The sequence below is a fragment of the Oncorhynchus clarkii genome, chromosome 23 (assembly GCF_045791955.1).
Source record: "Oncorhynchus clarkii lewisi isolate Uvic-CL-2024 chromosome 23, UVic_Ocla_1.0, whole genome shotgun sequence".
Taxonomy (NCBI): domain Eukaryota; kingdom Metazoa; phylum Chordata; class Actinopteri; order Salmoniformes; family Salmonidae; genus Oncorhynchus; species Oncorhynchus clarkii.
The window spans coordinates 29,215,079-29,242,001 of record NC_092169.1 but is presented as its reverse complement, the minus strand read 5'-3'; the positions used below and the strand labels follow the sequence as shown (position 1 = coordinate 29,242,001).

At 43.9% G+C, this 26,923-nt stretch overlaps 1 protein-coding gene across 2 annotated transcripts in view; it reads left to right on the top strand.

The window, feature by feature from the left end:
• LOC139381233 (DNA replication helicase/nuclease 2) overlaps positions 1-26,923 on the top strand; it is a 36,801-nt gene that overhangs the window by 6,233 nt on the left and 3,645 nt on the right. For both annotated transcript variants that reach the window (XM_071124697.1, XM_071124696.1), the window contains exons 2-17: positions 3,413-3,469; positions 4,049-5,097; positions 5,247-5,420; positions 15,819-16,002; positions 16,099-16,247; positions 17,984-18,115; positions 18,227-18,455; positions 18,581-18,698; positions 18,812-18,965; positions 19,079-19,273; positions 19,625-19,858; positions 21,450-21,566; positions 21,659-21,768; positions 21,923-22,032; positions 22,598-22,819; positions 26,571-26,764. In XM_071124697.1, coding sequence (XP_070980798.1) covers positions 3,413-3,469; positions 4,049-5,097; positions 5,247-5,420; positions 15,819-16,002; positions 16,099-16,247; positions 17,984-18,115; positions 18,227-18,455; positions 18,581-18,698; positions 18,812-18,965; positions 19,079-19,273; positions 19,625-19,858; positions 21,450-21,566; positions 21,659-21,768; positions 21,923-22,032; positions 22,598-22,819; positions 26,571-26,764 — 3,428 coding nt within the window. The remainder of the gene's footprint in view (positions 1-3,412; positions 3,470-4,048; positions 5,098-5,246; positions 5,421-15,818; positions 16,003-16,098; positions 16,248-17,983; positions 18,116-18,226; positions 18,456-18,580; positions 18,699-18,811; positions 18,966-19,078; positions 19,274-19,624; positions 19,859-21,449; positions 21,567-21,658; positions 21,769-21,922; positions 22,033-22,597; positions 22,820-26,570; positions 26,765-26,923) is intronic.

The following is a 26,923-nucleotide window of genomic DNA, read 5'->3' as shown; positions in this document are numbered from 1 at the left end:
GTCATGCAAAATGTCACACATACTGTTCTTCCACAAACTGAAATCATCACTGGAGATATACTGTTCTTCCACATTCTAAAAATTAAAACGGCAATAAAAAAAATATTATTTGAAATAACAAAAAAATATAAATTGTTGTTGGAAGATATGGGTATGGTGAATTATTTGTCAACCATAAAACACCTAATGTGGTACACACAATTAATAATATAAAAATAACTGATTATCTTAAAATGGAAAAATTGTCACATATATGGTTCTTCGTCTGTAGGATTCAATTGTGCAAGTTCTCCCACTAATTTTCATCAGAGGTACACTTCAACTATGACAGACAAAATGAGGAAAAAAAATCCAGAGAATCACATTGTAGGATTTTTAATGAATTTATTTGCAAATTATGGTGGAAAATAAGTATTTGGTCAATAACAAAAGTTTATCTCAATACTTTGTTATATACCCTTTGTTGGCAATGACAGAGGTCAAACGTTTTCTGTAAGTCTTCACAAGGTTTTCACACACTGTTCGCTGGTATTTTGGCCCATTCCTCCATGCAGACCTCCTCTAGAGCAGTGACGTTTTGGGGCTGTTGCTGGGCAACACGGACTTTCAACTCCCTCCAAATATTTTCTATGGGGTTGAGATCTGGAGACTGGCTAGGCCACTCCAGGACCTTGAAATGCTTCTTACGAAGCCACTCCTTCGTTGCCCGGGTGGTGTGTTTGGGATCATTGTCATGCTGAAAGACCAAGCCACATTTCATCTTCAATGCCCTTGCTGATGGAAGGAGGTTTTCACTCAAAATCTCACGATACATGGCCCCACTCATTCTTTCCTTTACACGGATCAGTCGTCCTGGTCCCTTTGCAGAAAAACAGCCCCAAAGCATGATGTTTCCACCCCCATACTTCACAGTAGGTATGGTGTTCTTTGGATGCAACTTAGCATTCTTTGTACTCCAAACACGACGAGTTGAGTTTTTACCAAAAAGTTATATTTTGGTTTCATCTGACCATATAACATTCTCCCAACCATCTTCTGGATCATCCAAATGCTCTCTAGCAAACTTCAGACGGGCCTGGACATGTACTGGCTTAAGCAGGGAGACACGTCTGGCACTGCAGGATTTGAGTCCCTGGCGGCGTATTGTGTTACTGATGGTAAGCTTTGTTACTTTGGTCCCAGCTCTCTGCAGGTCATTCACTAGGTCCCCCCGTGTGGTTCTGGGATTTTTGCTCACCGTTCTTGTGATCATTTTGACCCCACGGGGTGAGATCTTCCGTGGAGCCCCAGATCGAGGGAGATTATCAGTGGTCTTGTATGTCTTCCATTTCCTAATAATTGCTCCCACAGTTGATTTCTTCAAACCAAGCTGCTTACCTATTGCAGATTCAGTCTTCCCAGCCTGGTGCAGGTCTACAATTTTGTTTCTGGTGTCCTTTGACAGCTCTTTGTTCTTGGCCATAGTGGAGTATTGAGTGTGACTTTTTGAGGTTGTGGACAGGTGTCTTTTATACTGATACCAAGTTCAAACAGGTGCCATTAATACAGGTAACGAGTGGTGGACAGAGGAGCCTCTTAAATAAGAAGTTACAGGTCTGTGAGAGCCAGAAATCTTGCTTGTTTGTAGGTGACCAAATACTTATTTTCCACCATAATTTGCAAATAAATTCATTAAAAATCCTACAATGTGATTTTCTGGATTTTGTTTTTCATTTTGTCTGTCATAGTTGAAGTGTACCTATGATGAAAATTACAGGCCTCATCTTTTTAAGTGGGAGAACTTGCACAACTGGTGGCTGACTAAATACTGCCCCCCCCCGCTGTATTAAGTTAAAATAAGTGTTCATTCAGTATTGTTGTAATTGTCATTATTACAAATAAATACAATTATTTTAAAAAATCGGCCGATTAATCGGTATCGGCTTTTTTGGTCCTCCAATAATCGGTGTCGGCGTTGAAAAATCATGATCGGTCGACCTCTACTTTGGACACTGTCACTAACTTCCAGACGAGCTTCAATGCCATACAACTCTCCTTCCATGGTCTCCAACTGCGCTTAAATGCAAGCAAAACTAAATGTGTGCTCTTCAACCGATTGCTGCCCACACCTACCCACCCATCCAGCATCACTACTCTGGATGGTTCTGACTTAGAATTTGTGGACAACTACAAATATCTAGGTGTCTGGTTAGACTGTAAACTCTCCTTCCAGACTCACGTTAAGCATCTCCAATCCAAAATGAAATCTAGAATTCGCTTCCTATTTCGCAACAAAGCATCCTTCACTCATGCTGCTAAACATACCCTTGTAAAACAGACTATCATACCGATCCTTGACTTCGGCGATGTCATTTACAAAATAGCCTCCAACACTACTCAGCACATTGGATGCAGTCTATTACAGTGCAATCCGTTTTGTCACCAAAGCCCCATATACTACCCACCACTGCGACCTGTATGCTCTTGTTGGCTGGCCCTGGCTTCATATCCGTTGCCAAACCAACTGGCTCCAGGTCATCTATGTCAATGCTAGGTAAAAGCCCAACTTATCTCAGCTCACTGGTCACCATAGCAGCACCCACTCGCATTATGGGCTCCAGCAGGTGTATTTCACTAGTCACTCCCAAAGCCAATTTTTCCTTCGGCCGCCTTTCCTTCCAGTTCTCTGCTTCCTATGACTGGAACGAACTGCAATTATCACTGAAGCTGGAGACTCATCTCTCCCTCACTAGCTTTAAGCACTAGCTGTCAGAGCAGATCACTGCACCTTTAAATAGCCCATCCAACTACCTCATCATGTTATTTATTTTGCTCCTTTGCACCCCAGTACCGCTACTTGCACACTCATCTTCTGCACCTCTATCACCCCAGTGTTTAATTTGCCATACTGTAATAATTTTGTCACTATGGTCTATTTATTGCCTCAGCCCCCTTATGCTCCCTCATTTGCACACTGTATATATACACTTTCTCTATTGTGTTATTGATACTGTTTATTCCATGTGTAACTCTGTGTCGCGCTGCTGGAAATTTGAGGCGAAATATCCACAAGAAAAGTATTACCAAACATACTTTTCAAAATGCTGGTAGTGCATTCAGATTTCACCTGAAGCATGCGCACACAATGTAAATACATGCATGAAATTCATACATACTAGCAGCTCGTGCATGTTACTTGATTTTGTACATGCTTTGTGACAGAAGCCTGAGCGCACTAGTACCAGCTTTTTTACCAAATCAGTTTAATACTTTCCTGTGGATATTTTGGTCTCGTTACGATATGATAACTGATTCAGAGGGGTTGGGTTAAATGCGAAAGACGTGCATTGTTGTACAACTGACTAGGTATCCCCCTTTACCCTAACACCACAAAGGCTCTATGCTAATTTGCTGTACTTTGTCCCAACGATAGGTAATTGGAGGCCATCAGAAGACACTCTCTTCATTTTTCTACCCAAACAAACTCAAGGTGAGTTAAGGCGTCCACATGCTTCACAGCCGGTAGAGTTTGGCATATACTATGATATTTTTATTTTGGACTCGGATGAGTTTATTCCGCTGTTTGGGCGCACATTGTTTTCTGGAGGCAAGCAGAATTTCAGGGAAAGCCTACTCCCCTTCCTCGGTGATTGCTCAACAGTAGGGATTATTCAATAGTCTTTGTCATTCAATGAGAGACAACTCGTTTTATGCAACAACAAAAAATCGTAACTGCACCAAACATCTTAGTCGCGCAATTTTACATTCAACTAAGATCTTCTGCAAAACATCAAAATGAATGACAGATTTATTGAGTTAGATTAATTCGGACTATTTAGAAGAAGTGTATACTGGCTGTGGCGTCTCAATGGATGTTACGATAGCTGCTTTTTTTCTCAAATTTTTCAAGCATAGGTCTTTTTAAGGGAGCATACTCGTTCGGTTAGCAGAGTTGGCTAGGCACCAACTGAACTGAAGCATGCTGACGCCTTTACCGTTTCTTATTGAATTATCCTCACTCTGTGTACAATTGTTGACAAACTTAAATCTGACCTTGTGTTGGTTTCAGGAGTCAACGCCTCCCTCAAAGAGAACTATATGCAGCATAACTGAGATGGACTCGTCAAATGTCACCTCTAACCAGCGCAGTGTCCTGGGAGGCATTGAAAATTCTCCCCTGTCTTTTGACCTCTTATCTGTCCCAGAGACCCCCGACAGCCAGATCAGAACCTCTCACCCTGCCAGAAAGCCTGAAGATGGGCATCTCTCTCCTATCTGCCGCAGACCGTGCTCCAGAGGGGTCAGCTTAATAAGGGAAAATTCTCCCAAGGCAGCTATGTTCTCCCTGAGGAGTAAGATCAGTCCCCCGCCTCAGGTACAGACGAGCACCAAGAACAGTAACATGCAACGTTGCTCTGTGAAAAGACTGTTCAGTTCCGATGACTTGCAGGTTGCCAAGCGTCCCAAAACCATGCCAGTAAAGAGGCCCTCTATTAGCCCTTTGCGGAAGCCTCTCCTTCATGGAGAGGAATTCCTGAGCGAATGCTTGCAGGTCATTGGTGACACTCAAAACTCCAAAGGCACGAAATTCCAGCAGGGCACAGGCCTAGTTGTCAAAGCTGTGAATGGCAGAAAGCCATCCAAGGCTGGTCAGATACACTTAGGTTACAGTGTATTGACATCAGGTGCCAAGGAGAAGATTAGAAACGTCATGCCATCATTAAAGCCACTGTCTGTCAAAAGAGCTTCGTCCTTGTCCTCTAATGAGAGCTCTCTCCCCAGCAGCTTGAGTGAATGTGAAGAGGAGTGTGCTTTTACGGTCATTACAGAACAGAAAGATGCCACAGAATATAATGGCTGCCCTACAGACTTGAATACAAGCGGTGGGCATGTGATCTCTACTAGCTTTGAGAAGCCTAGTAGTGTAAAAACTATCCTTCCGTGTCCACCCAATCCCAATAAGAGCTTAATGGAAGTTGAAAACAGTGCTGTCAGAGACCGTGGCACTGATGGGAAAGGAGTAACATCAGAAGACCACCTGGAGGGGCTGGAGGACAACTGGTTTGATGACAAAATGGAGGAGATCTTCAGTAACACTGAGGAGAAATCCAATGTTGGGTATGATGAGCACATCTAACTTACTAGGCATCGTCTCAAAAAAAAAAATGGAATGGATTTTTTAAAATATGCCTGAAATGCCTTTTTTTCTGGTATGGAGTGATATTTGTGGATATAAAATGACCCTTTTGTTGTTTTTCACTAACCAGTAAAAAGAAAGGCATCCCAGACCATGTTATTCTGACCACTGGGCTGCACAACCGCTACTGGATACTAGATGTGCAGGAGATCCATGGTGCTCGTGGCTCTGTGGAGAAACATCTGACCATCACTGCCTCCAAGACCTCCCATCCTACTGAGATTTGTATTCTGAAGGATGGATGGTAATTTTCTGCACAATACATTATTTTACATACCCAAATGAGTGGACAAAACATTAACACCCGCTCTTTCCATGACACATTCTGACCAAGTGAATCGAGGTGAAAGCTATGTTCCCTTATTAATGTCACTTGTTAAATCCACTTCAATCAGTGGAGATGAAGGGGAGGAGACAGGTTAACAAATTATTTTTAAGCCTTGAGACATGGCTTGTGTATCAAATGTTATTTGTCACACACACATTTAGCAGATGTATTTATTATGGATCCCCATTAGCTGCTGCCAAGGCAGAAGCAACTCTTCCTGGGGTTGAGCAAAATTAAGGCAGTTTATACAATTTTAAAAACATTACAATACATTCACAGATTTCACAACACACTGTGTGCACTCCCAATACAATCTAGTGTGTTTCTCCTTGAAGTTGCGAGTAGAGGTTTTTTTAATACGATCAATGACCTGGACAACGTTGATTCTTGTTTTTTGTGGGTTTAGCTATAGAGTGCCTCTATACAATGTGTGTGATGTTAGGTGTTCTATTGACTTGAATATGATTTGTGTGTGGCTGGTTTGAGTTTTGGTAGCTACCACTACCACATATCTACAGTACAAAATCCATGTGCACATGTGTTTGTAGTGTGTATGTTATTGTGTGTGAATGCATGTCTGGGCCTATGTTTGTTGCTTCACAGTCCCTGCTGTTCCATAATGTGTGTATTTATTTTTAATTTCTTTATATATATATATTTCTGCTTGCATCAGTTACTTGATGTGGAATAGAGTTCCATGTAGTCATGGCTCTATGTAGTACTGTGCGCCTCCAATAGTCTGTTCTGGACTTGGGGACTATGAAGAGACCTTTTGTGGCATGTCTTGTGGGGTATTTAGGGCCTTATCTCATACGCAATTATTTTAAATCCCAAAATTCAGTTTTTTCTCTTAAAAAAAATCTGTGTTCTGTGTTTTAAGCTAATTTTATCATCAGAAAGAGTTTCTAATAATGTGAATGAATAAAACGTCGATTTTATTAAGATGTATAACAGTAAATTTGTAATGATGCAATACATCATTGCACATTTTTTTTTATTAAGGCAAGTGCTTCAATACAGAGTTCTACTAAGTTTTTCATTATACATTTTAAAAAGTAATGCAAGAATCTAGGCAATAGGCAAAACCTAGAGTTATACTTATGTAAAAATACGTTTTTGTTTTTTGTAACACTTGTGAAGCACTTTATTTGAACTTATAAATGGAAAAAAAGATGAATGCAAGAATCTAGGCAATAATGCAGCAATAGGCAAAACCTATGGAACTACCTTATGAGCTCCTATGTCTGTCCATTGTAAGTTTTCCATCTATCACATATCTCCATTGAGGTACATGATTGTCAGCCTCTGTGTTTAGCTCGGTGAGTGCCTCTCGCTTGTTTGTGAGTAGAGTCTTGTATTTGCTGAAACTCCTCTGTTGACTGAACTGACTGGGAAGTAGATGTAGGGCACTGCCACTTCTGCAACTCTTGGGAATCTTGCACTCAGGCCCCTCTAGTAATCAGTAAGCTACAAAGCAGGTGAGGGCTCCCTGGACACACAGTGGTGATAGGCAATCCATTCTTCACTGAGCTCTGTTGATGGGCTTGCTATGGGTTTCAGTTGTGTGTAGGCTTCAATCTGCTTTTCCATGGCTGGAGCCTGCCTAGGGTTGAACACCCTAGCCAGCCTGTAGACCTCTCTGGCTGGATGTGTGTCCCAGTGCTTTGAGAACTTTGAAGGCCAAGTGGAATGCATCATGGAGATGGTCAAGCACCTCCCTCCTCTCTCCAATCCCCATCCTTCTCAATAGCTCATCTGTCTTGGCACCATACCCACATGTTTTTGCCGTTCCATTCACTTGATAAGAGCCCAGATCCTCCATGACATTGTATGCAGACACTGGTTCCTTCCAGGATTGACAGAGCTGTCATCAGTTTGGAGCAGCCCTCTGAGATGCAGGTTAGCTTAACAGTGAAGGCCTGCACCTTCTCCTCTGTTTCCAGCTGGCTGAGGATGTTTGTGACTGCCTGGGATGATGACTTTTCTGCCAACAAAAGCTCTGTACAGATGATACAGATGGTACTTCACCTGGAGCTATTTCACCTGGAGATCACTGCTTTAGGAGGAGCCTTGGCCTGCACAAACTCCTTCATAATGAGGAAGCTCACCCATCTTCTCTTTCTGGCAGGCTTCTTGAAGAAGACCTCTCATCCATGTCACAAGTGATGCAACTTCAGAAGTATTTGTAGTGCTGCCAGGTCTCACCCACCAGATTGATGACATGGCAGAGACCGGTTACATGGACACTGTTGGGCATCACTCCTTTCAGAACCTCCTTGTATGCCTTCAGGCAGTAGGAGGCATTATCTGTGACTGCCCAGGCATCATTCAGGTTCAGATCGTTGCTGTGGAGGGAGGCTAGTATAGCTTGGGAAAACGTTGAGTAGTTGCTTCTGTCCATGAAAATGACATCCACCAGAAAGTACTGGTTTTCAACACCTGCAATGAAAGATAAGGACAAACGGTTTTAACCTAAAATAAGTGACAAAATAAGTAATTTCAAGTGTAAACACAATCTAGATACAGCGATAGTTAGCAGCTGTCTGCCTCTCCATTTAGCTGACATCGCTATATTTCACCACGATAGCTGGTAGTTTGGAATATCACAATTTGCATGCGGACAATTCACATTGCAGAATGTATATGTAGGCTAATGCAACGGTATATCAATGGGCTGTTAAATTAACTCACCAATGACAATGTTTAGACCGCTGCAATCCCTTGCATCTGTTGTCTTGTCAACAACCACCCCAAACCTCTTCCCACGGCTCTTTTGTAGAACGACAGTCATATATATTGGTCGAACACACACAGAGCAGTTGAGTTTGACCGAGGCTGCTCTCATTTTCGGGCAACACTCCTCCCTGTTTGCAATGCTTCACTAGAAACAGCCGTAGCTTTCTTCACTTTTCTAAGGGGATGTCAGACTCGGTGCACACAACCACAAAGTCCTGAAATAAATTGTCTTAAATCTGCAAATGCGCTTGCACTAGTAATGGTAGTTTGAAGAGGCATGCTCTGGCTAACACGGTGCTTTTCCTTGTTCTTCACATTGGGTTTAGATTTTAAGTGGTCATCGCACATTTTTACGGGTCCAATCAATAGTACGCTGACAGAACTTTCAAAACAGCTTATCGCCTGACTCATAGTTTACTTCTTGGCCGTCATAGACGGCCTCTTCTACAAGTTTCTCAGTGACAGCCAAGTTGTGAGGTGACGTAAGGGTCCTAAACCTGACCGACCCCCTCTTAAAACACGGCAATCGAAAACGGAAGTATTTCTCTATGCCTACTTGTCTGTAATTTTACAGTTGTAATTTAGGTTACTGCAATAATTAGGCCTACTTTTGATTTAAAAAATCTATTTCAGCCAAATTATAGAAAATTCCTCGATTCCGTCCCAGTTTTCCGCATTGCGGAAATCATAGGGCTCTAGGTATGCATGGTTGTCCGAGCTGTGCACCAGTAGTTCAAACAGACAACTCGGGGCATTCAACATGTCAAATAAATACAAGTAGTGATGAAGTCTATCTCTCCTCCACTTTGAGCCAGGAGAGATTGACATGCTTATTATTATTAGCTCTGTTTACATCCAAGGACCAGCCATGCTGCCCTGTTCTGAGCCAATTGCAATTTTCCTAAGTCCTTTTTTGTGGTACCTGACCACACGACTGAACAGTAGTCCAGGTGCGACAAAACTAGGGCCTGTAGGACCTGCCTTGTTGATAGTGTTAAGAAGATAGAATAGCGCTTTATTATGGACAGACTACTCCCTGTTTTAGCTACTGTTGTACTCCAAGCAGTTTAGCCACCTCGACTTGCTCAGTTTCCACATTATTTTTTACAAGATTTAGTTGAGTTTTAGGGTTTAGTGAATGTGTCCAAATTACAATGGTATTAGAAATATTTAGGCGTAACTTATTCCTTGCCACCCACTCTGAAACGTAACTGCAGCTCTTTGTTGAGTGTTGCAATCATTTCAGTCGCTGTAGTAGCTGACGTATAGTGTTGAGTCATCCGCATACATAGACACAGCCGGTGGCGGCATGTCATTAGTAAAGATTGAAAAGGGCCAAGACAGCAGCCCTGGGGAATTCCTGATTCTACATGGATTATGTTGGAGAGGCTTCCATTAAAAATGTTATTGCGGGTGTAGCGAAATGCTTGTCCCTAGCTCCAACAGTATCTAACAATACACACATTTTTAAGTAAAATAAATAAATATATAAATATTAGGACGAGCCATGTCAGGGAGTGGCATTTACTAGAATACAGTGTTTATACATATGAGATGAAAAAATATGTATGTAAACAGTATTAAAGTGACTAGTGTTCCATTATAAAAGTGGCCAGTGATTCCAACTCTGTGTATATAGGGCATCAGCCTCTAAGGTGCGTGGTTGAGTAGTCAGGTGGTAGCCGGCTAGTGATGGCTATTTCAGTCTGTTGGCCTTGAGATACTGCAGAAGCTGTTTTTCAGTCTCTCGGTCCCTGCTTGGATGCACCTGATCTGACCTCCCCTTTTGGATGGTAGCGGGGTGAACAGGCCGTGGCTCATGTGGTTGATGTACTTGATCGTTTTGGCCTCCCTATGACATTGGGTGCTGTAGGTGTCCTGGAGTGCAGGCAGTGTGCCCCCAGTGACGCTTTGGGCAGACTGTACCACCCCTGGAGAGCCCTGTGGTTGTGGGTGGTGCAGTTGCCGTACCAGGTGGTCATACAACCCAAGAGGATGCTCTCAATCTGTAAAAGTTTGTGTGGGTCTTCGATGCCAAGCCAAATTTCTTCAGCCTCCTGAGGTTGAAGAGGCGCTGTTGCACCTTTTTCACCACACTGTCTGTGTGGGTGGATCATTTCTGATTGTCAATGATATGTACGCTGAGGAACTTGAAGCGTTCCACCTTCTCTACTACAGTCCTATCTGTGGATAGGGGTGTGCTCCTTCTGCTGTTTCCTGAAGTCCACAATCGGCTCCTTCGTTTTGTTGAGGGAGAGGTTATTTTCATGGCACCACTCCGCCAGGGCCCTCACTAGAGGTCAACCGATTAATCGGAATGGCCGATTTCAAGTTTTCATATTTTTTCATATTTGTATTATATTTTGTTACACCTTTATTTAACTAGGCAAGTCAGTTAAGAACATTCTTATTTTCAATGACGGCCTTGGAACGGACGGTGCGTTAACTGCCTTGTTAAGGGGCAGAATGACAGATTTTTACCTTGTCAGCTCGGGGATTCATTTTTGCAACATAATGGAATATAATGGATGCGGTGCCTGTTAATTTCTCATCGAATCACAGCCTACTAATCACAGCCAACCGGGTGATTTAGCACTGTCATTCCACCAAACCTAACCATAAATATCAATGTCTTTCTTTAAAATCTATACACAAGTATATATTTTTAAACCTGCATATTTAGTTAATATTGCCTGGTAACATGAATTTCTTATAATTAGGGAAATTGTCACTTCTCTTGTGTTCCCGTGCAAGCAGTCAGGGTATATGCAGCAGTTTGGGCCGCCTGGCTCGTTGCGAACTGTGAAGTCCATTTATTCTTAACAAAGACCGTAATTAATTTGCCAGAATTGTACATAATTATGACATAACATTGAAGGTTGTACAATGTAACAGCAATATTTAGACTTAGGGATGCCACCCATTAGATAAAATACGGAACGGTTCCGTATTTCACTGAAAGAATAAACGTTTTGTTTTCGAAATGATAGTTTCCGGATTCAACCATATTAATGACCAAAGGCTCCTATCTGTGTGTTATAATTAAGTCTATGATTTGATAGAGCAGTCTGACTGAGCAATGGTAGGCAGCAGCAAGCTCGTAAGCAGTCATTCAAACAGTACTTTTGTGCGTTTTGCCAGCAGCTCTTCGCATTGCTTCAAACATTGAGCTGTTTATGACTTCAAGCCTATCAACTCCTGAGATGAGGCTGGTGTAACCGATGTGAAATGGCTAGCTAGATAGTGGGGTGCGTGCTAATAGCATTTCAAAAGTTGCTCGCTCTGAGACTTGGAGTAGGTGTTCCCCTTGCTCTGCAAGGGCCGCGGCTTTAGTGGAGCGATGGGTAACGATGCTTCGAGGGTGGCTGTTGTCGATGTGTTCCTGGTTCGAGCCCAGAGAGGGGCGAGGAGAGGGACGGAATCTTTGCTGTTACAATGGCAATACTAAAGTGCCTATAAGAACATCCAATAGTCAAAGGTTAATGAAATACAAATAGTATATAGCGAGAGTCCTATAATAACTACAACCTAAAACTTCTTACCTGGGAATATTGAAGACTCATGTTAAAAGGAACCACCAGCTTTCATATGTTCTCATGTTCTGAGCAAGGAACTTAAACGTTAGCTTTTTTACATGGCACAAATTGGAACCATCAGGAAGTCCAGGACCTAGTTGCACAAGGTGGGGTTCAGACCCAGGGCCCCGAGCTTGATGAGCTTGGAAGATACTATGGTATTGAATGCTGAGCTATTGTCAATGAACAGAATTCTGACGTAGGTATTCGTCTTGTCCAGATGGGAAAGGGCAGTGCGATGGTGATTGCGTAGTCTGGATCTATTTGAAGTGGGGCTAGGGTGTCCGGTAAGGTGGAGGGGATATGATCCTTAACTAGCTTCTCAAAGCACTTCATGATTACAGAAGTGCGTGCTACGGATAGTCATTTAGTTCAGTTACCTTTGCTTTCTTGGGTACAGGAACAATGGTGGACAACTTGACAGCAAGTGGGGGCAGCAGACTGGTAAGGAGAGATTGAATATGTATATAAACACTCCGGCCAGCTGGGCTGCACATGCTCTGAGGACGCGACTAGGAATGCCGTCTGGGCCGGCAGCCTAGCGAGGGTTTGCACACTTAAATGTCTTACTCACATTGGCCACGGAGAAGGAGAGCCCACAGTCCTTGGGAGCAGGCCGTGTCAGTGGCACTGTTATCCTCAGAACAGGCGAAGAATGTGTTTTAGTTTGTCCGAAAGCAAGAGGTCGGTGTCCGTGCCTTGGCTGGTTTTCCATTTGTAATACGTAATTGTCTTTAGTCACTGTGTTCGTGTGAACGTCAATTTTATTCTCTGAGGCTACACGGAACATATCCTTGTCCAAGTTATCAAAAACAATCTTGAAGCATGGATTCTGATTTATTGGTCAGACAATCGTTGAGTAGACCTTAGCATGGGTCCTTCCTGTTTGAGTTTCTGCCTATAGGAAGGGAGGAGCAAAATGGAGTTGTGATCTGATTTGCCAAAGGGAGGGTGGGCGAGGGCCTTGTAGGTGTTTCAAAAAGGCTAGTAGCAGTGATCTGTTTTTCCTAAGTGAGTACTACAGTCAATTTGTTGATAGAACTTCGGTAGCGTTTTCTCAATTTTTCTTTGTTAAAATTCCCAGCTACAATAAATGCGGCCTCAGGGTATGTAGTTTGAAGTTTGCATGAAGTCCAGTGATGTTCCTTGAGGGCCATCTTGGTATCGGCGTGAGGGGGAATATACACGTCTGTGACTATTTGAGGTATTCTAGGTTGGTTAACAAAATGACTTGATTCTCTATGTTATCACAATCCCACCATGAGTAGTTAATCATGAAACATACACCTCTGTCTTTCTTCTTCCCGGAGAGTTCTTTATTTCTGTCTGCGCGATGTACTGAGAGCACAGCTGGCTGTATGGACTGAGACAGTATATCTGGAAAGAGCCATGATTCTGTGAAAAAGTGTCACAGTCCCTGATGTCTCTCTGGAAGGATATCCTCGCCCTGAGCTCGTCTACTTTATTGTCCAGAGATTGAACATTAGCGAGTAATATTCTCTGAAGCGGTGGATGGTGTGCACCCCTCCTGAGTCAGACTAGAAGTCCACTCCGAATACCTCTTCTCCGCCGGCGGTGTCTTGGAACAGCCTCTGGCATAAGTTCAATTGTCCTGGTGAGTACAAACAAAGGATCCAATTCGGGAAAGTTGTATACCTGGTCGTAATGCTGGTGAGTTACCGATGCTCTGATTTCCAAAAGTTATTTCCGGCTGTATGTAATATAAAAACAAAACTGGGTTAATAATGTAAGAAGTAATGCATAAAAACAAAATCCTGCAATGTTGCTTAGGAGCTAGAAGCAAAGCTTCCATGTCTGTTGGCGCATCTTACATATGTGTCATTCAGAGGGTGAATGGGCAAGACAAATCATTTTAAGTGCCTTTGAACAGGGTATGGTAGTAGGTGCTAGGCGCACCGGTTTTGTCAAGAACTGCAACGCTGCTGGGTTTCTCACGCTCAACAGTTTCCCACGTGTATCAAGAATGGTCCATGCTCCAAATACAACAGGTGTAGATCTTACAGTGAAATGCTTACTTACAAGCCCTTAACCAACAGTGCAGTTTAAGAAACTTTAACTTATTTATTTACTATATGAACCGAATATATTTTTGTATTTAATATTTTTTTAAACCAGAAGAAAATAGAAAACTAACTATAGCGCAACAATAAAATAACAGTAATGAGGCCATGTACAGGGGGTACCGGTACAATGCGTGGAGGCACAGGTTAGTCGAGGTAATATGTAGGAAGAGGTAAAGTGACTATGCATGGATAATAACCAGAGTAGCAGCAGCATAAAATTGGCGGGGTCACAATAAAAATTGTCCGGGTAGCCATTTGATTAGCTGTTCAGTAGTCGTCTTATGGCTTGGGGGGTAGAAGCTGTTAAGCCTTTTGGACCTAGACTTGGCGCTCCGGTATCGCTTGCCATGCGGTAACAGAGAGAGTCTATGATTAGGGTGGCTGGAGTTTTTTGACATTTTTAGGGCCTTCCTCTGACACTGCCTGGTATAGAGGTCCTGGATGGCAGGAAGCTTGGCCCCAGTGATGTACTGGGCCGTACGCACTACCCTTTGTAGTGCCTTGTGGTCAGCGGCTGAGCAGTTGCCATATCAGGCGGCGATGCGCTTGATGGTGTAGCTGTAGAACTTCTTTGATGATCTGAGGTGACGTGCCAAATCTTTTTATTCTCCTAAGGGGGAAAAAGTGTTGTTGTGCCCTCACGACTGTCTTGGTCTGTTTGATCCATGATAGTTTGTTGGTGATGTGGACACCAAGGAATTCAGTTATCAACCTGCTCCACTACAGCCCTGTTGATGAGAATGGGGTGCTCGGTCCTCCTTTTCCTGTAGTCCACGATCATCTCCTTAGTCTTGATCACGTTGAGGGAGCGGATGTTATCCTGGCACCACACTGCCAGGTCTCTGACCTCATCCCTATAGGCTGTATCATTGTTGGTGATCAGGCCTACCACAGTTGTCGTCGGCAAACTTAATGATGGTGTTGGAGTCATGCTTGGCCATGCGATCATGGGTGAACAGGGATTACAGGAGGGGTCTGAGCATGCACCCCTGAGAGGCCCTTGTGTTGAAGATCAGCGTGGCAGATGTGTTGTTACCTACCCTTACCAGCTAGGGGTGGCCTGTCAGGAAGTCCATGATCCAGTTGCAGAGGGAGGTGTTTAGTCCCAGGGTCCTTAGCTTAGTGATGAGCTTTGAGGGCACTATGGTGTTGAACGCTGAACTGTAGTCAATGAATAGCATTATCACGTAGGTGTTCCTTTTGTCCAGGTGGGGAAGGGCAGTATTGAATGCAATAGAGATTGCGTCATCTATTGGGACAATATGCAAATGAGGTGGGTTTCTGGGATGATGTTTGTGAGCCTTGACCAACCTTTCAAAGCACTTCATGGCTACAGATGTGAGTGCCATGGGTCGGTAGTTATTTAGTGTTCTTGGGCACAGAGACTATGGTGGGCTGCTTGAAACATGTTTGTTTTAGACTTGGTCAAGGACAGGTTGATAATGTCAGTAAAGACAGTTGCTAGTTGGTCAGCGCATGCTCGGAGTACACGTCGTTGTAATCCTTCTGGCCCTGCGGCCTTTTGAATGTTGACCTGTTTAAAGGTCTTACATGGGCTGCGGAGATCGTGATCACACAGTCGTCCGGAACAGCTGGTGCTCTCATGCATGCTTCAGTGTTGCTTGCCTTGGAGCATCCAGCCAAATTGACAACTGTGGGAAGCGTTGGAGTCGACATGGTCCAGCATCCCTGTGGAACATGTTCGACACCTTGTAGAGTCCATGCCCTGACTAATTTAGGCTGTTCTGATGGCAGAACTCAATATTAGGAAGGTGTGCTTAAAGTTTTGTACACAGTGTATCGAACTCAAAAGATTTTTGCCCGTTTTAGAATGTGATTCTGGGTAATATTGCTCAAGTTTACTTTCAGACAAACAATATAGTTCATGTGAAAATAATAGTACGTCTTGCCTTCTCTAGGGAGTCGACACCAGTGTCCACGGGTGATGTGGTTCACCTGGAGGGCCAATGTGTCTCAGGTACCTGGCTGATAGACAGGGAGTCAGGATTCTTGGTGCTTCTCCCTGACGTGCTCATTTCTGGCACTAGCATCGCCAGCGGGATCCGCTGCATGAGACGGGCCGTGCTTGGGGAAATGTTCAAGGTATGACCATGAAATACCAGGCTCAGTTATCCTATCTGTTTATGAATTGATTGACGACCTTATTGTAATGATATGTAATCCTCACCTTTGCCTTAGTGTTTCGACGGAGGCTCCAAACAGATGCTGAACGGTACGATAGTTCATGACATCTTCCAGAAAGCTGCAATGTCTGGAGACTTCTCTATGGAAAGGCTGCAACTGCTGGCCAACCAAGCCCTGCTCAGCCCCAACTACCTGGGAGACATGTAAGAGTCATTATACTATACCATACAATGCCATCATACATTGACATTGGGAGTTTCTTAGGAAATGTTAAAGGGATACTTCAGTATTTTGCCAATGAAGCCCTTTATCTACTTCCCCTGAGTCAGATGAACTCGTGTAGACCATTGATCTGACTCTGCGTAGTTTGAAGGATGTTGCTAACTGGTGTTAGCATGCTAGTAGATAGCATAGACTTGTAGTCATTGCGCTAACACTAGTTAGCAACTTCCTTCAAACTGCACACAAAGTCAGATAAATGGTCTCCATGATTTCATCTGACTCTGGGGAAGTAGAAAAAGGGCTTCAAAATTCAAAGTATCCCCTTAAAGTTGCAATATGCAGAAATTGCTTTGGTTGTTAAAATTCTAAACAAGCAAGTACAGTGTAGAGAATTATTGTACCATCTAAACTGCTGTGAAAAATATTGTATTTTCTCCTGTTTTGAAGCTGGTGACCAAAAACCGAAAGTAAAAGACACAAACTTAACTTAACTTCTTGAGAATACTTGACACGCAGACGTCCCAAGTATGCCCCTGGAAATGCAAATGCGCTACGCTAAATGCTAAATGTACTCGTTACAACTCAATCTTTGATCAAAATTCACAAGCAGGGTATTGAATTAAAGCTACACTCGTTGTGAACCTAGCCAGCAAGTCAGATTTTTAAAATGCTTTTCGGCGAAAGCATGAGAAGCTATTATCTGATAGCATGCACCCCCCAAAATGCCAGCTCGACATGTAAACAACAGATTTTGCGGTAGCCGGCGCTACCCAAAACGCAGAAATAAAATATAAAACATTCATTACCTTTGACGAGCTTCTTTCTTGGCACTCCTATATGCCCCATAAACATCACTATTGGGTCTTTTTTTCGTTTAAATCGGTCCATATATACCCAAAATAGCTTTGTATGGGATCTGTGTCATTCAGAAAAAATCATCGTTTTTAAACGCTGCGTAATTTTTTAAAATTAAAAAAGTCGACGATAAACTTTCACAAAACACTTCGAAATCCTTTTGTAATCCAACTTTAGGTATTAGTAAACGTTTATAATCTATCAAAATGATTACAGGGCGATGTCTCTTCAATAGGTCTTCACTTCAAAAACAATGGCATCTGATATCTCCCTCAACTGCATCCGGGTGAAGACTGGGAAAATGGAGGTCAGAGAAGGATTTTCCAACAATTAATTCAATTGAAAATTAGGACAATGGCGCCATCGTGCGGAATTTGTATGAATTTCAGGCAGATCGATATTAAATTCTGTTCTCTTTTAACAACTGGTGGAAGTGACTTATGGAAATTATTTTTAGCTTTCAGAGAGCAGTTTTTCTTGTGTTTTTCAATGAAACACACGATCTGTTATAGTCACAGCCGTGATTTAACCAGTTTTATAAACTTCAGAGTGTTTTCTATCCACACATACTAATCATATGCATATACTATATTCCTGGCATGAGTAGCAGGACGCTGAAAAGTTGCGCGATTTTTAACAGAATTTTCGAAAAAGGAAGGGGTAGAAGTAAGAGGTTTTAAGCATGGGATGCATACATATAGCGCTCATTGAACAGATTTACCACATGTTAGTCTTGCTTTCAATGAGGATGACGGATCTATAATCCTACCAAATTCACATTGAATTGTGGGTGACCCAAAAAGTTATATTTTGCAGCTTTAAGTCTGGGTTTTATTGTAATTCTTCTCAACCCTCCTCATAGGTACACCCTGAAACTGACTCAGGAGGACATGAAGCAGGAGATTTGGGAGTACCTGCCAGCACTGACAGAATGGGCCAGAGATTACCTTCACACCTCTCCACAGGCAGGCAAGAAACTGTTAAATCTCAAATTGTGAGTAGTACCAACTCACCCCACCCCTAACTAATTTGATTCTCCATTCTATATCTTAAATAATCTTTTAAGACTGGCAGTTAAAAAAATGTTGGTCCTCCCCACCCACAGGCCAAGTGATGGGGCACTGAGCTGGCAGGACTCCGCATGCAGCATTGCTGTCACAGATTTTGTGGACATTGAGGAAAACATTTGGTCGCCACGTTTCGGCCTGAAGGGTAAAATTGACGTGACAGCAGGGGTGCGTATTCATCGCAAGGGCAGGCCTCCACTCAACAGGGTAATGCCTTTGGAGCTGAAGACTGGCAAAGAGTCCAACTCCATTGAACACCGCAGCCAGGTACTACACCAGTGGAACGAACACACACAGCCTGGCAGTCAGATAGCAAATATTGAGCTCTGAACCATCCATGCGTTATGACTGCAACAGTGCTCAAACCAATAAAAACTCTTGTTATTGTCCAGGTCATCCTTTACACTCTGATGAGCTTAGAGAGACGCAGTGATGCAGAGGCAGGATTCCTGCTCTACCTGAAGACTGGCAACCTGCATCCTATAGTCGGGAACCACATGGACAGAAGAGGTAAGCCCTGACCACAAATATGTTTGGAATTTTATTTTCCATGGGGAACAGTTTTTATTCATTTCTTTTGAGAACATGAGTCAACTATGAGGTCCTGTCTATCTCTCTCTCAGAGCTGTTGAAATTAAGGAACACCCTGGCGCATCACGTTGGCAATAGAATGGAGAAGGAAGGCAAGACACGGATGGCACCTCTACCAGGGATCATCACAGACAGACAGGCCTGCAAGTGGTGTCCCCAGATCAGGAACTGTGCTCTCTATGACAGGTACAACTGCCTTCCTTCCAGAGTGAACTACTTATATGCTGATAGGAGATTCAGGACAACAGCAACTTCATGCCCTTAAAAATCAGCTGGTGTGTGTGTGTGTGCGTGCACAGGGCCATTGAGAGCAGGGCTCCAGACTACTACTCCAGTGAGTCACAGCAGTTGTTGGTGCAGCAGGAGAGTGAGCACCTGACAGAGGCACACCTGCTCTACTTCAGCCACTGGCTGCTCCTCTGTGCCCTGGAGACCCACACCATGGAGAGGAAGGGAGGCCGGCACAACATCTGGCTGCAGTCTGCCCAAGAGAGGTCCGGAAAAAATCTATGTATCAAATAATCTATAATCAGATGTGGTTTACATAATGTGACTTACAGAACTGTGAACATTGACAGTGACATATGTGAGCTGATATAGTGTTGGGGGGGGGGGGGGGGGGGGGGCTATAATTGCTTGAAAAAATTACATGAGTTTTCACAGGATGTTTGTTGAACAATTTATATCTGTAATAATAGGTCTTCAATCTGTTACATTCACTGACAAAATGTACTCTAAATTTGAATGCAAAGACATTTTATGCTAAAAGATTCCGCAACTCCCCTAATGGTGGTCCTCAAGCTTTTGCCGGTGATTTGGTGGTCTAATTTGTTTTTGGTGTCCAGGGAGAAGAGTGGGGGGTGTATGGGAAACATGCAGCTGATTGGCCCAGTGAAGAACCAGTCAGACGGTGTGTATATCCACCGTTTTGAGCGCCGTCATGGTGGGGAACAGGGTGTGACGGGCTTGTTTGTTGGGGACAGAGTTGTGGTGAGCGACCATGCTTTGCAGCTAATTGGTGTGGCAGCTGGATACGTCACAGACGTGAGCAGCACTGCAGTAAGCTGCTCCCTGGATCGGTAAGATGGCAGTATCAATGTCTTTCAAAACACTATGGTAATCTGGGAATGGGAAGTTTAGTGAGTTTCTATATACAGAACCAGTCAAGTTTGGACACATACTCATTCCAGGGTTTTTCTTTTTACTATTTTCTACATTGTAGAATAATAGTAAAGACATCAAAACTATAAAATTACACGTATGGAATCATGTAGTAACCAAAAGTGTTAAACAAATCAAAAATATTTATATTTTAGGTTCTTCAAAGTAGCCATGCTTTGATGACAGCTTTGCACACTGGCGTTCTCAACCAGTCACCTGGAATGCATTTCAATTAACAGGTGTGCCTTAATTTGTGGAATTTCTTTACTTAATGCGTTTGAGCCAATCAGTTTTGTTGTGACAGGGTAAGGGAAAGGGGGATACCTGGTCAGTTGTCCAACAATGTATTCAACTGAAATATGTCTTACGTATTTAACCCAACCCCTCTGAATCAGAGGTGCGGGGGACTGCCTTAATCGACATCCATGTCTTCGTAGGGGTGGTATACAGAAGATGGCCCTATTTGGTAAAAGACCAAGTCCATATTATGTCAAGAACAGCTCAAATAAGCAAAGAGAAATTACAGTCCATCATTACTTTAAGACATGGAGGGTCAGTCAAACCAGAAAATTAAGAACTTGTGTGAATCAGGCCTTGATGGTCGAATTACTCCAAAGAAACCACGACTAAAGGACACCAATAAGAAGAAGAGACTTGCTTGGGCCAAGAAACATGAGCAATGAACATTAGACCGTTGGAAATCTGTCCTTTGGTCTGATGAGTCCAAATTTGAGATTTTTGGTTCCAATCGCCGTGTCTTTGTGAGACGCAGAGTAGGTAAACAGATGATCTCCGCATGGGTGGTTCCCACTGTGAAACTGTGGAGGCGTGATGGCGCTTTGCTGGTGACATTGTCAGTGATTTTTATTTAGAATTCAAGGCACACTTGACCAGCATGGCTACCACAGTATTCTGCAGCGATACGCCATCCCATCTGGTTTGCGCTTAGTGGGACTATCAATTGTTTTTCAACAGGACAATGACCCAAAACACACCTCCAGGCTGTGTAAGGGCTATTTGATCAAGGAGAAAAGTGATGAGTGCTGCATCAATGACCTGGCCTCCACAATCACTTAACTTCAACCCAATTGAGATTGTTTGGGATGAGTTAGACTGCAGAGTTAAGGAAAAGAAGCCAACAGGTGCTCAGCGTGTGGGAACGCCAAGACAGTTAGAAAAGCATTCCAGGTGAAGCTGGTTGAGAGAATGACAATAGTGTGCAAAGCTGTCATCCAAGGCAAAGAAAGGGTGGCTACTCTGAAGAACCTCAAATAATCTAAAATGTTTAACACTTTTTTGTTGCTACATGATTCCATACATGTTCATAGTTTTGATGTCTTCACTATATTCTACGATGTAAAAAATAAAGGAAAACCCTTGAATGGCTAGGTGTCCAAACTTTTGACTGGTACTGTGTGTGTATATATAGATATCTATCTAAGCTCGTTTTTTGTTGCTATTTGTATGTGTATTCATCTGAAGTTGAAGCTGTTCCCCTCATCTCCATAGGGACCTTTCGAAGTGTTCCTCTGATGTTGTGTTCCGACTGGACCAGGACGAAGGGGTAATGGGATTGAGCACCCATCTGGTCAACCTCTCCAAGATGATGAAAAGGTCTCCTTCAAGGTCTGTTCAGTACTACTGACTGAAATGGAAGTAACTTACCTCATACCTCTAATAGTAGGTATTAACTCATGGCTCCACCTCCCCCTTTGCAGTGAAAGACTAAGGGAGCTGATAGTGGATTTCCACCCTCCTCAGTTCATTGACAACCTTAGCAGTGTGTTGCCCAGGGAAGCTAAGGACACAGTTGCCAACATCCTGAAAGGTGTGTCCCCTGATTGGTCACCCCTGTTCCCCGCTCTCCTTTGTCTCACTTTAGTTGTTACCTTTTTATATTAACATTTTATTTATTTGCTAACTTAATTGCAAAGCTCTCCAGTGAACTATAACACTAACTTGGTGTTTCATCTCTGTCTCAGGGCTCAACAAACCTCAGAAACAGGCCATGAAGAAGGTTTTGCTCTCCAAAGATTATACGCTCATAGTTGGGATGCCTGGCACTGGGAAAACCACCACTATATGCACACTGGTAAGAGCAGTGTTTGTCATTTCCCTGTTCTACTTAGATACTCTGGGTGTATTTTGTAAATTCAATCTGGAGTGCCAGAGTGTGCTCAGTGTTGTCACATTGTCCATTTGTAAATTCCGAGCGTTAAGCTCGGAGCGTTCAGAGCGCACTCTGCCCGAGGAGTATGGTTGACTCGAGCGTTCTGACCTCACAACGGTAGTCAAGCACCCAAGGTAACTGGCTAACGTTGGATAGCTTGCTAGCTAATTCCAGACACAAATGAGGGAACACCTCACTGACCATTTTACTCACCCTAGACGAGCTGGTTAGGCTGTTCATGTTATCCAGAGCATTGGTGGCATTAACTGTGCTGCTGGCAACAATTTAATTACTATTTTTTTGCCAACGTTTAATGACACTGGCCATATTCAAGGGGTGTTGAGCGTTCGTAAATTAATCTGTTTTTCTGCACATTCTGCACAATTTACAAACACACTCTCTGTGACCCTTGTTCGTGCAATGTATGTGTGAATGTGATCAACATTGGAATGGCTGTTGAGTCTCCTTCCTCTCTGTCCTTACTCAGGTGCGTATTCTCCATGCATGTGGCTTTAGTGTGCTGCTGACCAGCTACACCCACTCTGCTGTGGACAACATCCTGCTAAAGCTCCGGAGGTTCAAGGTGGGCTTCCTCCGTCTGGGCCGGGCTCAGAAGGTCCACCCAGACATCCTGGCCTACACAGAGGAGAGGTGTCGGACCAACGGCATCCACACACTCCCTGAGCTGGAGAATCTTTACAACAAGGAGGTGAGTGGGCTAAACTGAGGGAAAGAGGTGACTTAGAGCGATGCTCTGCCACCCAACTATGCTGCACTTAACCCAGGCTAAGGAAGAGCAGTTCCATGATTAGGGCTGTTATGTTGACCATATTACCGTCACACTGGCGGTCACGAGTTATGACGGCAGTCAAATTCCGCTTGACCCGTTTTGTCATGGTAATTAGGCTTCTCCAAGCTCTGCTGCATTTTTATCTATTTTATTTCAAATCAAATGTATTTATACAGCCCTTCTTACATCAGCTGATATCTCAAAGTGCTGTACAGAATCCCAGCCTAAAACCCCAAACAGCAAGCAATGCAGGTGTAGAAGCACGGTGGCTAGGAAAAACTCCCTAGAAAGGCCAGAACCTAGGAAGAAACCTAGAGCAGAACCAGGCTATGTGGGGTGGCCAATCCTCTTCTAGCTGTGCCGGGTGGAGATTATAACAGAACATGGCCAAGATGTTCAAATGTTCATAAATGACCAGCATGGTCAAATAATAATAATCACAGCGTGTCGAGGGTGCAACAAGTCAGCACCTCAGGAGTAAATGTCAGTTGGCTTTTCATAGCCGATCGTTAAGAGTATCTCTACCACTCCTGCTGTCTCTAGAGAGTTGAAAAGAGCAGGTCTGGGACATGTAGCAAGTCCGGTGAACAGGTCAGGGTTCCATAGCTGCAGGCAGAACATTTGAAACTGGAGCAGCAGCACGGCCAGGTGGACTGGGGACAGCAAGGTGTCATCATGCCAGGTAGTCCTAAGGCATGGTCCTAGGGCTCAGGTCCTGAGAGAGAGATCTTAAATTCACACCGGAGAAGTACTCCAGATATAACATACTGACCCTAGCCCCCGACACACGAACTACTGCAGCATAAATACTGGAGGCTGAGTCAGGAGACACTGTGGCCCCATCCGATGATACCCCCAGGTAGGATATAACTCCACCCACTTTGCCAATGCACAGCCCCCACACCACTAGAGGGATATCTTCAACCACCAACTTACCATCCTGAGACAAGGCCGAGTATAGCCCACGAAGATCTCCGTCACGGCACAACCCAAGGGGGAAGCGCCAACCCAGACAGGAAGATCACGTCAGTGACTCAACCCGCTCAAGTGACGCACCCCTCCTAGGGACGGCATGAAAGAGCACCAGTAAGCCAGTGACTCCGCCCCTGTAATAGGGTTAGAGGCAGAGAATCCCAGTGGAGAGAGGGGAACTGGCAAGGGTGGTTCGTTGCTCCAGAGCCTTTCCGTTCACCTTCACACTCCTGGGCCAGACTACACTCAATCATATGACCCACTGAAGAGATGAGTCTTCAGTAAAGAGTTAAAGGTTGAGACCGAGTCTGCTTTTCTCACATGGGTAGGCAGACCATTCCATAAAAATTGAACTCTATTGGAGAAGGCCCTGCCTCTAGCTGTTTGCTTAGACATTCTAGGGACAATTAGGCCTGCGTCTTGTGACCGTAGCGTAAATGTAGGTATGTACGACAGGACCAAATCGGAAAGATGGGTAGGAGCAAGCCCATGTAATGCTTTGTAGGTTAGCAGTAAAACCTTGAAATCAGCCATTGCCTTAACAGGAAGCCAGTGTAGGGAGGCTAGCACTGGAGTAATATGATTTTAAAAAATTGTTTCTAGTATTTAACCTTTGTTTAACTAAGCAAGTCAGTTAAGAACAAATTCTTATTTACAATGACGGCCAAACCCTTTACCGGACGACGCTGGGCCAATTGTGCGCCACCCTATGGGACTCCTCTTGCACTGAAATGCACTGCTTTAGAACGCTGCGCCACTCGGGAGCCCAATGGTCATTAGTAGCCTACCAAACTTGCTAACTGCCTGGTACTCAGCACTCTACACTCTCTCTAATCACTCTGACATCAAGCAAATCTAATCAAAAATCTAATCAAACACTTCATGAGAGCCCATGAGCTTATGTTGCGCAACATTTCTGTAGGCTATTGTTGTGGAAATTCAGTACTGAGAGAGACTTCTCATTTCTTCGAACAATCCTCTTTATTTAATATCGATTTAATTATTGCAATAATGAAACTGAAGACTGTTGTGCCGAGAGCCTACCCTTTACAGACAATGCGCAGTTTATATAGCTGATACCCAGAATGCTTGGTTCCACCCCGCCATATAGATTGGGGGGCACCATAAGTCATTTTGGTTTCATCCTGTGGTCATCTGCCTCTGGTGCAGTCTCCCAGATGCCAGGATAATTAGGAATACTGAGGCCTTTGTTCTGTTCCTCCAGGCTATCTATATAGCCTGGGTTGCCATTTGATTAGCTGTTCAGGAGCCGTATGGCTCCAGAAGGTGTTAAGAAGCCTTTTGGACCTAGACTTGGCGCTCCGGTACCGCTTGCCGTGCGGTAGCAGAGAACAGTCAATGACTAGGGTGGCTGGAGAATTTGGCAATTTTCTTTGGCAATTTTTAGGGCCTTCCTCTGATGCCGCTCGGAATAGAGGTCCTGGATGGCAGGAAGCTTGGCCCAAGTGATGTACTGGGCTGTACGCACTACCCTCTGTAGTGCCTTGCAGTCGGAGGCCGGGCAGTTGTCATACCAGGCAGTGATGCATCCAGTCAGCTCTCGATGTTGCAGCTGTAGATCTATTTTCATTCTCCTGAGGGGAAATAGGCTTTGTCGTGCCCTCTTCACAACTGTTTTGTTGTGTTTGGACCATGATGGTTTGGTGATGTGGACGCCAAGGAACTTGAAGCTCTCAACCTGCTCCACTACAGCTCCGTCAATGCGAATGGGGGTGTGCTCGGTCCTCCTTCGGTCCTCCGCAATCATCTCCTTCGTCTTGATCACGTTGAGGGAGAGGTTGTTGTCCTGGGACCACGTGGCCAGGTCTCACACCCCCTCCCTATTGGCTGTCTCATCGTTGTCAATGTTCAGGCCTACCACTGTTGTCATCGGCAAACTTAATGATGGTGTCGTGCCTGGCCATGCAGTCACGGGTGAACAGGGAGTACTTGAGGGGACTGAGCAGGCACCCCTGAGGGGCCCCCGTGTTGAGGATCAGCGTGGCAGATGTGTTGTTACCTACCCTTATCACCTGGGGGCATCCCGTCAGGATCCAGTTGCAGAGGGAGGTGTTTAGTCCCAGGGTCCTTAGCTTAGTGATGAGCTTTGAGGGCACTATGGTGTTGAACGCTGAGCTATAGTCAATGAATAGCATTCTCACGTAAGTATTTCTTTTATCCTTTTCCTTTAGTATTCTTCATACTATAAAATAATGACACGGAATTGTAAGCAAGTCTTGTCTGCTAAATGAACTAGTGTAGCCCACAGCTATATGGCATAGCCAGATCCGGGCCTAACATAAGGACAACTGAGTATGCTATTCTGTTCTGAAATCGACTACATTTTCTTCATGTTTCTTTAGGCCTATCTAAAAGAAATAATGGATTTATTGTGATTACTTGGATTTGTTAGACCTTTTAAATGTAGATTTTCCAAAGGTCTGCATCAGTGGCTTGTAGGCTATGGGTGGAAGCCAGGAGATCCTGAATGTGTTTGTTAATTAACTGTCAATTACTGTGAGACAGGCAGTTATTTGCTTGACAATCACCTGCTGACAATTGTATGACTGCCACAGCCCTATCGCATGATCTACAATTGTTCAAATGGACTCTCACAAGATGGCAGAACACAACCATTGAGAGACTACAGTTATCATACAAAAACGTTTATGTAATAACCCCTCCCATCTCTCCATAGCTGGTGGTGGCCACCACGTGCATGGGTGTAAAGCACCCCATTTTCTCCCGTCGTCGTTTTGACTTTTGTATTGTGGACGAGGCGTCCCAGATCAGTCAGCCAGTGTGCCTTGGGCCCCTGTTCTATGCCCAGCGCTTTGTCCTGGTGGGGGACCACCAACAGCTGCCCCCCATTGTCCAGAACAGAGAGGCTAGGTGAGTAGATTCTAGTGATGGGGTCAAAAATTTATAAAGTTACACCGGGATGTTATCGTTTTGACAAGATTGCAATATTATTTTTGCTCTAGCTTCACCAAAATGCTAATATTTGCCCTTCATAGCTTGTTCTCCATCTTTTTAAATAGGGCGACAATT